This window comes from Macaca fascicularis, chromosome 2 (genome assembly GCF_037993035.2).
Source record: "Macaca fascicularis isolate 582-1 chromosome 2, T2T-MFA8v1.1".
NCBI lineage: Eukaryota > Metazoa > Chordata > Mammalia > Primates > Cercopithecidae > Macaca > Macaca fascicularis.
In genome coordinates this window covers 32898521-32910014 of record NC_088376.1, presented here as the reverse complement: position 1 = coordinate 32910014, position 11494 = coordinate 32898521, and the positions used below count along the sequence as shown (strand labels likewise).

The window sequence follows — 11494 nt, the reverse complement described above, 5'->3', positions numbered from 1 at the left end:
TGCCCTGTGACTGCCACGTTTGAGAACACTGGGCCACATGATCTCTAAGTCCCCTCCCAATTCTGGCATTGTCCCTGGCCAGATAAGAAAGTTCCAGTAGGAGTTAAGACATTTCTATTCATGGTTCATGCAGAGGGCACCAAAAGCCACCCAATGGCTTCTCTTGACTCGGCCCTCCCTCCTTTATTCACTGCATATAGTTTGCTTCCCTCCTGCCATTTCTTACCAAGAGCACTATTCCAGTTATCTGTTGCTAAGTAACAAGCTACTCCCCAGAACTTGGTGGTTTAAAACAATCACCATTTTATGTCATGGGATTTGTTGGTTAGGAATTGGGACAGAGCTTGGCTAGGCAGGTGAGCTTCTTGTGGCTTTAACTGAGGTCACTCAGTGGTACTTAGCTGGCAGATGGGCTGGACTGCAGAGTCCAAGCTAGCTTCATTCACATGCCTGGCACCCTGGTGGAGATGGCTGGAAGCAGGCTTCTGAAACCTCTGGGCCCATGGATTGTAATGTTGAATTGCTCAAATGTAACAGTCTCCTTGGTGAATTGCCAAGGTCCTTGACCTGTAAGCTGGTTATTATCACACAAGTGCTGAAGAACTGCTTCGCTGAAAATTTTAATTGGCTCACTCTACTGTGGGGGAAGGATGGGGCCGAACAACTCCAGTAAAGCAGGCATTGGGGAATAGGTCGGCCCATTAATTGTAATGAGCTTTGGAGATTATTTAGCAATTTGACCCACACATACCCTCCATGGCCCTAACGGAGCGATGGCCTGTGTGTCTGTCCCAGGAGACACTCAGAAATTGCCCCACCCCCTTCCCCAGCACTGGTTCCTAAGTGAAGTGCTGGTGACCAAGCTTCCATCAAAAACCTCACTTTGCTTTACAGATCTTACTAAAATGGCTTCGCAGTTGGATAGATAAGAGGCCCAGGGTCAAATCCCAACCCTACACTTCCCTGGTCATGGTAGGAGTTCTGGCCCAGAGACAGGCTGGATCCTTCGGGGTCAGCTGAGCAGAGCTTGAGCTTCTGTTATGCGTGAAAGCATCAAAACCAGTCCAGTCCTGAAAGTAAAAAAATCAGTCCAGATAGAGTAAGTCAGCTCTGTGCCCCTACCATGCCTCAGACTGTCATAGCCGACACTCAGAAAGCCAGCTGCAACATTAACAGGAGGAATATTTCTCCCACACTGCTGCAATTGAAAAATGTCATAACCATTCCTTTTTTTTTTCCGCCTTGAAAGGGAGTCTTGCTCTGTCACCCAGGCTGGAGTGCAATGCATGAGGCTTACTACAATCTCTGCCTGGCGGGTTCAAATGATTCTCCTGCCTCAGCCTCCCGAGTAGCTGGGATTACGGGTGCCTGCCACCACACCCAGCTAAGCTTTTTGTATTTTTAGTAGATATGAGGTTTCACCATGTTGGCCAGGCTAGTCTCAAACTCCTGACCTCAGGTGATCCACCCACCTTGGCCTCCCAAAGTGCTGGGATTACAGACATGAGCCACTGCGTCCGGCCAACCATTCCTTTTTTTGAGTGACTACTGCTTTCTTTCCAGTGACATCTCTAGCCTTGCTTTGTTACTCCTGCCACCTGAAAAAAATCACCGTGAAACTTTGTGAATACCCCTAAATCCCCAAAGAGGTGATTGATTTGGCCTGAGCCACTAAATAATGATAATGACAAATAAAATCCAACACTTCCTAAATAGCTTCTTTTTCTTTTCTTTTTTTTTTTTTTTGAGACAGAGTCTCACTCTGTCACCCAGGCTGGAGTGCCGTGGCATGATCTCGGCTCCCTGCAACTTCTGACTCCTGGGTTCAAGCGATTCTCATGCTTCAGCCTCCCCAGTAGCTGGGATTACAGGCATGCACCACTACACCTGGCTAAGTTTTATATTTTTAGTGGAGTTGGGTGTTTCACCATATTGGCCAGGCTGATCTTGAACTCCTGACCTCAGGTGATCTGCCCACCTTGGCCTCTCAAAGTGTTGGGATTCAGGCATGAGCCACCACACCCGGCCTTAAACCATGTTATCATTACAATTCACCACAACCTTGAAATAAGGTACTACTATTCTATTATTCCCCATTTAGAGGTGAGAAAACAGAGACTCAGAGAAGTTAAGTAAATTAAGCGGGTTAATTAAACAGCGAGTTTGTGGCAGAGCCAGGTTTCAAATTCAGATGTGTGAATCCAATCTTCTGCTTTTTTCACAAACTACACCACATCTTTCTTGACCCATGGCACGCCGTGAGAAGTCAGTCTCTGTGAGTGGACCTGTCAAAATCAACCAGGCCTGAAATCCCAGTACTTCGGGAAATGGAGGTGGGAGGATCGCTTGAGGCCAAGAGTTTGAGACCACCCCGGAAAACGTAGTGAGACTCAATCTCTAACAACAACAACAAAAATAATTAAAAGACTTGACCAGAAGGCCGGGCACGGTGGCTCATGTATGTAATCCCAGCACTTTGGGAGACCAAGGCAGGCGGATCATTTGAGGTCAGGAGTTCAATACCAACCTGGCCAACATGACAAAACCCCATCTCTACTAAAAATAAAAAATTAGCCAGACGTGGTGGCATGTACCTATAATTCCAGCTACTCAGGAGGCTGACGCAGGAGAATCGCTTGAACCTGGGAGGCAGAGGTTGCAGTGAGCCAAGATTGTGCCACTGCACTCCAGCCTGGGCAACAGAGTGAGTCTCCATCTCAAAGAAAAAAAAATCAACCAGTAGCCTTCTGGGTATTGTGTGAGCAGTCTTCCCAAGTGTTTGTCTCAAGCAACTCAGCACCTATTCCTGCCAAAAGGAGAAGCAAAACCAGATAACCAGTGGAATGGACATTATGTGTGCTCAGCACCCATTCCCCCAATTTGTACTCCCCAATATTTGGTCCAGAAGTCACCCCCATGTAGCCTCTGTGCTTCTGGAGAATCTCCAGGGGACAGGCTGAGAGTAATGTGTCTAACAGTGCTAAGCCAAGCCCATGGCCTGCGTCAGCAACATTCCAGAAGAAGAAGAGCACTGTAGCCAGTTGTTTAGCCGTATGGTAGTGATGGGGAACAGTTTCCCAGGTTGGGCATGTGGAAGGTTTTCCAGTACTTTGGATTAAGACAGGATGCAGTGGTCCTAAATTCTTATAACCTTTGTCTCCATGGGTTCAGAAACCCAGCCTTCATTCGTCAGCAAGTGCCATTCTCCTGACCAATAGAAATTGGTTCAGAAACAGGCTATGAGCCTCCTTGGTTTGCTGGGGAGTTCAAGAAAAGACGTTTTCTTTCTTTTCTTTTCTTTTTTTTTTTTTGAGAAAGGGTCTCACTCGGTCACCCAGGCTGGAGTCCAGTGGTGTGATCATGGCTCACTGTAGCCTCAACCTACTGGGCCCAAGTGATCCTCCTGCCTCAGCCTCCCAAGTAGGTGGGACTGCAGGTGCACGCCACCCCACCCAGCTGATTTTTTATAGAGATAGGGTTTCGCCATGTTGCTCAGGCTGATCTCGAACTCCTGGGCTCAAGCGATTCACCCACCTTAGCTTCTCAAAGTGCTGGGATTACAGGCATGAGCCACCATGCCTGCCTGGAAAGGAGTTTCTTGAGAGCCACTGGAATACGCATTGTCTCTTCCTCCGGATTTTGCAGGGTGCAGATGTAAGCTTGAAACTGCAGCAGTCAACACCCTAAGGATCCACCCTAAGGATCAAATTAATGGAAAGGTTCAAATAGTTGAGAGGATAGCAGAGGAATAGAATGACGACCTTGACTGAACCATGCCTGATCTCCACCCCACCACAGTGGACTTTTGGTTATATGAACCAATAAATACCACCTTGTGGTATTCAGATTGGATTTTCTGTTCTTGCTAATGAAAGCATATGGACTGGCATAGCCTTCTTTGGTGACCAACTGCATCTCTGAGCCCCTGTCTTACTCTAAGCCACCCCACGTGACAGCCTCAGGAGCAGCTAAGGGAATCCATTCTGCTCCTAGGGTATGTTCTGTCAAAGCTGAAGGGCAGGCATCACACCCACAATCTGTTAGAGTTGGAAGAAAACTCAGCCTTTATTGAAAGTCTTTTTCAGATGAGGAAATTGAGATCATGAGAAGTGATCAACCAGATACCTGTACCCCCTGTTCAGTGTTCTTCCCTCCACATTCATAGTAGCACCCCAACTTCCTCCTGGACCAGCAGATTATCTCAGGACACATTTACTTGGCACAGATGAGCTCTTGGATACCAACTCTGTGGCTCCCTGGGCAGCACACCCACTTCTGAACCAGCTCCCTACCTCACAGTTAGGATTTCAAGGAAGGGCTGGGAGCTGCCCATCTTCCGCAATCTCTCATCTTTCAATTTCAAAATGCCAAAGGGCCCGAATTACTACTATTACACATATTCTTAAAACATGTGACTTTGAATCCTTTCATGTCCTGAGCCTTTCAGAACCGTCCCTTGAAATAGCTGGAGTCCAGTGGCGTGATCATGGCTCACTGTAGCCTCAACCTACTGGGCCGAAGTGATCCTCCTGCCTCAGCCTCCCAAGTAGGTGGGACTGCAGGTGCACGCCACCCCACCCTGCTGATTTTTATAGAGATGGGGTTTCGCCATGTTGCCCAGGCTGATCTCGAACTCCTGGGCTCAAGCGATTCACCCATCTTGGCCTATCAAAGTGCTGGCATGATCCCTAGGCCCATCCCTAATATTTCAGGGTCCAGGAAAGAGTATATATGGACACTCACATACCACATGTCTAGGTATTTACATTATAATCAAATAACAGACTATTTTTGTTGTTTTGCTTTTTTTTTTTAGAGGTGGAGTTGGGGGAGGGTCTCACTCTGTTGCCCAGGCTGGCCTTGAATTCCTGGACTCAAGTGATCCTCTCTCCACAGCCTCCCAAGTAGCTGGGCCTACAGGCACATGCCACCTGATATGGTTTGGCTGTGTCCCCACCCAAAACCTCATCTTGAATTCCCACATGTTGTGGGTGGGACCCGGTGGGAGGTAACTGAATCATGGGGGCAAGTCTTTCCCATGCTATTCTTATGATAGTGAACAAGTCTCATGAGATCTGATGGTGTTAAAAGGAGGAGTTCCCCTGCACAAACTCTTTCTCATTCTCTCTCTTTGCTTGCTGCCATCCATGTAAGATGTGACTTCTGCCATGACTGTGAGGCTTCCCCAGCCACGTGGAACTGTAAATCCAATGAAACCTCTTTCTTTGGTAAATTGCCCAGTCTCAGGTATGTCAGCATCATGAAAACGGACGAATACAAATTCCTGGACTTAAGTGATGTCTCGCCACAGCTTCCCAAATAGCTGGGACTACAGGCACATACCACCACTCCCAACTAAATGATTCAATATGTTCTGCTTCCCTCAAAAAGGATACTTTCATAAAGAATGGAAGACCAGGTTTGAATTTGGAATTTTAGATTCCACAAAGTCCTGTGGTAGCAAGAGAAGAGGAGCGTCCAGCCCACAGCCAGATCCCCTTCTGTTTTTACCCCGGCCCATCCCACGCTAAGAAGGGCCTCATGTGTGTCCATGAGGAAACCCCAGCCCACATTCCAAGCCCCATCTATAATTCCTACAAACAACTTTTTGCTGGTCACCCCCAGGCCTGCATGTGTACAGGTCACACTCAGGAGGAGAGACATGGGCAAGAGGGCTGCAGGTCCAGGAAGCAGGCTCAAGACCACTTGGGTGGGGAACTGTGGTTTCCCAGGTACCTGGAGCATGGTCTAGGAGTGGGGCGTGCAAGCTCCAAAGGGTGTGTCACTTTGGCCACATAGACACCTCGCCCTGTGGAGAGAGTAATGGACAGAGGAGGGCCAGGGTGGGGCCCTCCAGCCTTGGGACCCAGGACAGGGCCTCTCTTGGCCAGGTCCAGGAGTAGTACTAGCCCTCCATTCCATCCTAAACAAGGTCCTAAAACTAGGGCTGAGGACAGGGCTGGCCTAGCAAGACTAGGTTTTGTGACCTCTGGCAAGTCCATGACCTCTCTGGATCTGTTTCCTCCCTTTTGCCTGAGGCAGCTGGAATGCTTCCACATTCCAGAACCCTCCACAGAGTTTGGGAAGCAGATTTGATTTTAGACTCCTCACTCCATCTGGCAATGCTGAGACACTGCCCCCCATAACTCCCAACGGAAGAGAGAGCCACAGCGGGGAAATGAACTGCCTTTATTTTATTTCCCCTCCGGAAACCCCAGTGTGATGGTAGAAGCAGCATGAAAACAACATCTCCCCAGGCCTTGCAGTAGCGGCGAAGGGAACAGGGCTGCCCATGTGCCTGCCTCTAAAGATGCCCCCCTCAGGCTGATATCACCTGTGGGAGACTGGGTCCACTTACAGACACCAGGTGATGGTCCACCAGGCCCCAAGCTCCAGCCTGCTGAGTCCCCAAGGCTCAGGCTCATCAAATAGCTTTGTACAAAAACCCAGGGGTGTCCCTCCAGCTGGTAACAAATGGGCAATTTCTACTTGAGATCTGCTGCTGTGGGGGTGGACCTCATCTTGGAGATATCTTTCCAAAATAAAATTAAGCCCCACTCAGGAAAAGTGGTGATGAAAGGCAGCTCACAGACATGCAGGACTAATAATCTTATTGAAAAGGGAGGAGCTCAGGCACACAGGAGGACAAGGCTATGCAATATGCAGACAGGAAAGAAATGCCACGGGACGCTGTCGGGGTCAGCAGGAGGCAAGGAGGTAGAGCTCCGGCCAGGAACGCTCTGCCTAGAGAGAAGCCCTCTGCAGCTGGCCCTAGATGGGGGACCCAGGGAAGTATCTGCCTAAGGACCAAGGAGATAGCAACAGCCTGCCCAGGTGTGGCCTTGTGCAGGTCACACAGTCCTCGTGAGTCTTCTGGACAGGAAATGGACCTGAGGGACATTTTCGAGACAGGGCCAAAGTGCAGAGAGAGCCAAGAGGTCAAGATGGTGCCGGAGATTTTGAACCACAAGAGCCATCCCTTTGGGAAACACTGAGAAGAGGAGCGTCTTCTCTGTCCTCTGCTTGGGGCAAGCCTGGGTCAGGTGGGTTCTCAGTACTTTTTCACAGTTAAGTCTCTTCCTGGGCAGCCACATCCACGTCAGGCTGGGCTGGGGTCCTGTGGCAGGTTCAAAGCTGTGAGCCACCCTGAGAGAATGTGCCCACTTCCCTGCTTTGTGGTTCATTGGCCTAGAGAGACCCGACAGCGAGCTGCCCAGGGTGAGTGAGAGTGCCTGCTCATTTCGGAGGTCAGGGGCGGAGAGGCCTGTACTCCAGATTCCCCAAAGAGATCAAAACGTACTAAAACAGCCTGCAGGTCTCTGTGTGTCTAACAGTGCTCAGCGAAGTCCACGGCCTGGGTCAGCGACATTCCAGAAGAGGAAGAGCATGGTAGCCGGTTGTTCGGCCGGGTGGTAGCGATGGGGAACAGGTCTCAGGCTGGGCATGTGGAAGGTTTTCCAGTACCTTGGATTAAGACAGGATGCAGTGGTCCTAAATTCTTCCAGTCAGACTGAGTTAACAGCATGTCTTAGTAGCAGGAATTTGTCCTTGTTTTTGTCACACAAAGGTGGGTGGAGACGGGGCCAGGACACGGCCAGTTTGATGACGGTGGAGAAGCTGCTGCCAGTTCTGTGGGGCGCAGGCCACCTCACGGCCCTCAGGTGAAGTAGCGGCAGGGCGTGGAGTCGATGTAGCAGTACTGGGTGCATCGCAGGTCTCCATATGACCTGAGGGAGGCAAAGACACATTCTAAAAGGCCACCTCTTATATGCTGGTGATTCCCAGTCAAACCTCATCAAACAGTGGCCAAGGGTCAGTGGTTCTATAAAAACCTCCCATTCTCATTTGGAGTGAGAGGCCTGGGGGAGTTGAATCATGTCTCTGGGATTTCTGCCTTGAGCTCCAGCTAGGGGCCTGGGTGGAAGGAGGTGGTCGCCCTGCTCTTAGCACAGCATCTATGAGGGAATCACTCCCTTCTCAAGGCCTGAAAGGTTTCCAGTACTGTTGTTACAATGCACCCTACCGACAAAAATGTCCTGTATCTGTGAAGCCACTGGCCAGATACGACTATTGAGCTCCTGAAATATAGCTACTGTGACTGAATAACTGCATTTTTTTTTTTTTTTTTTTTTTTGGAAATGGAGTGTTGCTCTGTCCCCAGGCTGGAGTGCAGTGGTATGATTTCGGCTCACTGAAACCTCCGCCTCCCAGGCCTGCCTCAGCTTCCTGAGTACCTGGGATTACAGGCGCGCGCCACCAAGCCCAGCTAATTTTTATATTTTTAGTAGAGGTGGGATTTCACCATGTTCGCCAGGGTGGTGCCGAACTCCCAACCTCAGGTGACCTGCCCACCTTGGCCTCCCAAAGGTCTGGGATTACAGGCGTGAGTCACAGTACCTGGCCTGAGTAACCGCATTTTAAGTTTACTTATAATTACTTTACATTTGAACAGCGGCCTGTGAGTGGGGGCTACCATATTGGACAGTGCAGCTTATACCTCTGTAGCCCGGATGATCATCCGAGACAGGGTGTTAAACCTCACAGGCACAGTCACAAGCATCCCTGGGAGGCTTCTGGGGTGTAGCTGTGTAACCACAGTGAGCGCGGGGGGAGCCCTGGGCTCTACTCGATCCTGCACTCCATATCTGATCGTCTATACTCATTTGTCTCTGTGGAGCCATGAAGAGCCAACTCTGGCAGAGGCCTGTCAGGGGCCTTCCTTCGTTCAGGGAGGGGAGCACTGCACACAGACACATGCATGGAGTGGGGGGCCAAGCCTAAACAGGCTTGGAGTCGGGGGAGACTACAGGTCTGTAGTTTTCGCAACCTGGTTGAACATACTAATATGCCAGTGTTAGGAGACCCCCTTGGAAGAGAGAGCAGAGAGCGGGCAATGGAAAGACAGGCATGGCTCCCCGGCCCTGCCAAGGGCCCGGGTCCGAGTCTACAAGAGGAAATGTGATGGGAGCAAACGCTGAAGAGACTGGACTCAAGGACAGAAGAGATCAGAGGCACCAGTAGATCCACTCTGGAACCCAGGGGAGAGCAGGGCATGGCCTGGGTGGGAAGGAACGGCCTCCTCATTTTCCTGAGAACTTTGTACAACTCTGGTTCTGTAAGGACTGGGGGGACATGTACCTTCTGCACCTTGGAAGGAGCCCAGCGGTTACAATCTGGGCATGGAATCAGCACCTCATGGGGCGGTGGCCCTCAGTTGGTTTGGCAGGTGCCAGCGTGGAGCCAGGACACTAGAACACTTGTCCTGAGCAACATAAATAGCCGCTGAGGATTCTCAGAAATAACTAGAGGGGTCCTCGGAGGGAGTACTTTCCTGGAGGGGCCACGAGCTTGCAAAATTAGATATAAAGACTGATTTGATCTCACTTGCAGTCACAGGCATGCCTGAGGGTGTTCCAGGGAAGTCAGGTTAGGTAGACACGTCGATTCTTGGAAATGCCCTGAGACCTTTACTCTCCACTGGGCTTCCCACCTCGGCCCACAGCCCAGGAGACTAAGCAGTCGTGGTGACCACTGGGTTTGGGGGCTGCTCATACATGGCAGCAGCTGAGCACAGAGACCGCAGCTCCCCTCTGGGCCTCGGACAGAGCAGGTGGCTGTGGGTGCCGTGGCTCAGCCTCAGTGGCATGCAGGCAGTGCTGACCAAGAGGGCACGTGGTGGGCAGGGAGCACGTGCTGTGTCACTCGTCACCATACCTCAGTGTCTAGAAGGCACCACAAAGTGGAGAGGCACTCAAAATATTTGTGAAGGAAAGAAGGAAAGCAAAGAGGAGGGAGGGAGAAAGAGGGAGGAGAGAGAGGGAGAGGAGCCATCCCTACCCAGGGAGATAGGTCTCGCACGTCAGGTAGCCAAAGTCAGAGCCGTCACAGTCCTCCACACCCTCATGCCGGTGACCATCTCCACAGTAGGCACGGTGACAGCCTGAGGGGACATAAGGAGGTGCAGTCCTGAGAAGGAGCAGAGGCGACAGGCTTGCCTCAGCTTGTAAGGACCATGCAGCCCAAGGGATCCACCCTAAGTGCTGCACCCCTTAAGGAACTGACCTCCATTAAGCTTCACACTCCACCAGGGACTGCCCTCAGGCTCTGGTCCCACACTGATGTGCCATGGGACAAGAAGAAGGAGACCCTGGCTCTGGCCCCACCTGACCACTTACTAGCTGAGGGGTGGGGAGACTCCAGGTCGTTATCTGCAAAACTGGGACACTGACATGACCTCCACCTCATAAAGCCACTGTGGGGTCCCAGGAGTGAGGGCTGGGAGACTGCTGAGCCCCAGTGAGGGTGCGTGGTGACTCTCATCTGTCAACAGAGAGCTTCTGCGTGACACTGGTGAGCCCAGCCTTGTGTCCCTGGGGAGCCACATGATCTTCAGCAAAGACCTCTGCTCTCACACGATGGGAGGGTGTTGGAGTATGGACCCCAGCTTCGTTTTCACATGCCAGGCAGAGTCCATTAGTTCCTTCCCACTGTGAGAGCTCCTATTTGACACTGTACACCAGAGGCAGAAGGGACTCTGGGCAGGGCCAGCCTTCTCGGGGATGCCATCCCTGGAGCTGTCAGGAGACAGTTCGGCCACACTGAGACAGTCAGCAGCATCTCCCATCACTCACTTTGCCCTGTCATCCTTCCCCTGAACTTTTTTTTTGAGACAGGGTCTCGCTCTGTCTCCCAGCCTGGAGTGCAGTGGTGCAATCGCAGCTTACTGCAGCCTTGAACCCCTGGGCTCAAAAATCATCCTCTCACCTCAACATCCAACTGCGCACCACCAGGCATGGCTAATTTTTTTAATTTTTAATTTTTTTGTAGAGATTGGGTCTTGCTCTGTTGCCCAGGCTGGTCTCGAACTCCTGGGCTCAAGTGATCCTCCAACCTCAGCTTCCCAAAGTGTTGAGATTACAGGCATAAGCCACTGTGCCCAGCCTCCCCTAAGCTTCTTAAGAACAAGGACCATGACTTTGCATCCACACACATACAGCCCTGAGCTCCAGCCTGGCTCTTTAGAGGAGGGGCTTAAACCACAAGCCCTACATGAATTCAGGGAGTGGTGGTTGAACCCTTATTATATCCAGATAATTCCTGCACATATTAGCTCACAGGATCTCTAGGGACTTGAGCAGCCAGCACATCATACCCATTTTACAGGCAAGGAAAGTGAGGCTCAGAGCTGTAAATTGCCCCCCATTACCCCACCCATCATGTGGCCTCTGCCTGGAGCCTGAGGGTGGCTGGTGTTTCTCAGGGCCTGCATTCAACGTCTGTTGACTCTAAAGCTCATGCTTTCCACCACACCTCCTGGTTTTGTTACTTGATTAAAAAACAACAACAACAACAAAAGCGAGCCCTCCAGAGCCTGCTGCCCACCAGTTAAGGCAGCAGCCCACAAGGCTGATGGCAGCTCTGGCTGGCCCAGCTCCCCCTGTGGAGGGCTTTGCTACTAGAGCTCTACCTGGTAAATGAGCCCTCATTCAGATTC

General features: G+C 51.0%; 1 protein-coding gene across 17 annotated transcripts in view; it reads right to left on the bottom strand.

The window, feature by feature from the left end:
• Positions 1–6173: 6173 nt before the first annotated feature.
• Positions 6174–11494, bottom strand: part of COLQ (collagen like tail subunit of asymmetric acetylcholinesterase) — a 71646-nt gene continuing 66325 nt past the window's right edge. For all 17 annotated transcript variants that reach the window (XR_012430664.1, XR_012430665.1, XM_074030982.1 and 14 more), the window contains 2 exons: positions 9838–9940; positions 6174–7727 (listed from right to left, as the gene is read on the bottom strand). Coding sequence is in view for 15 of the 17 variants with exons in the window: in XM_074030982.1 (XP_073887083.1) it covers positions 7658–7727; positions 9838–9940 (173 nt within the window). In the remaining 2 variants the exon portion in view is untranslated. The remainder of the gene's footprint in view (positions 7728–9837; positions 9941–11494) is intronic.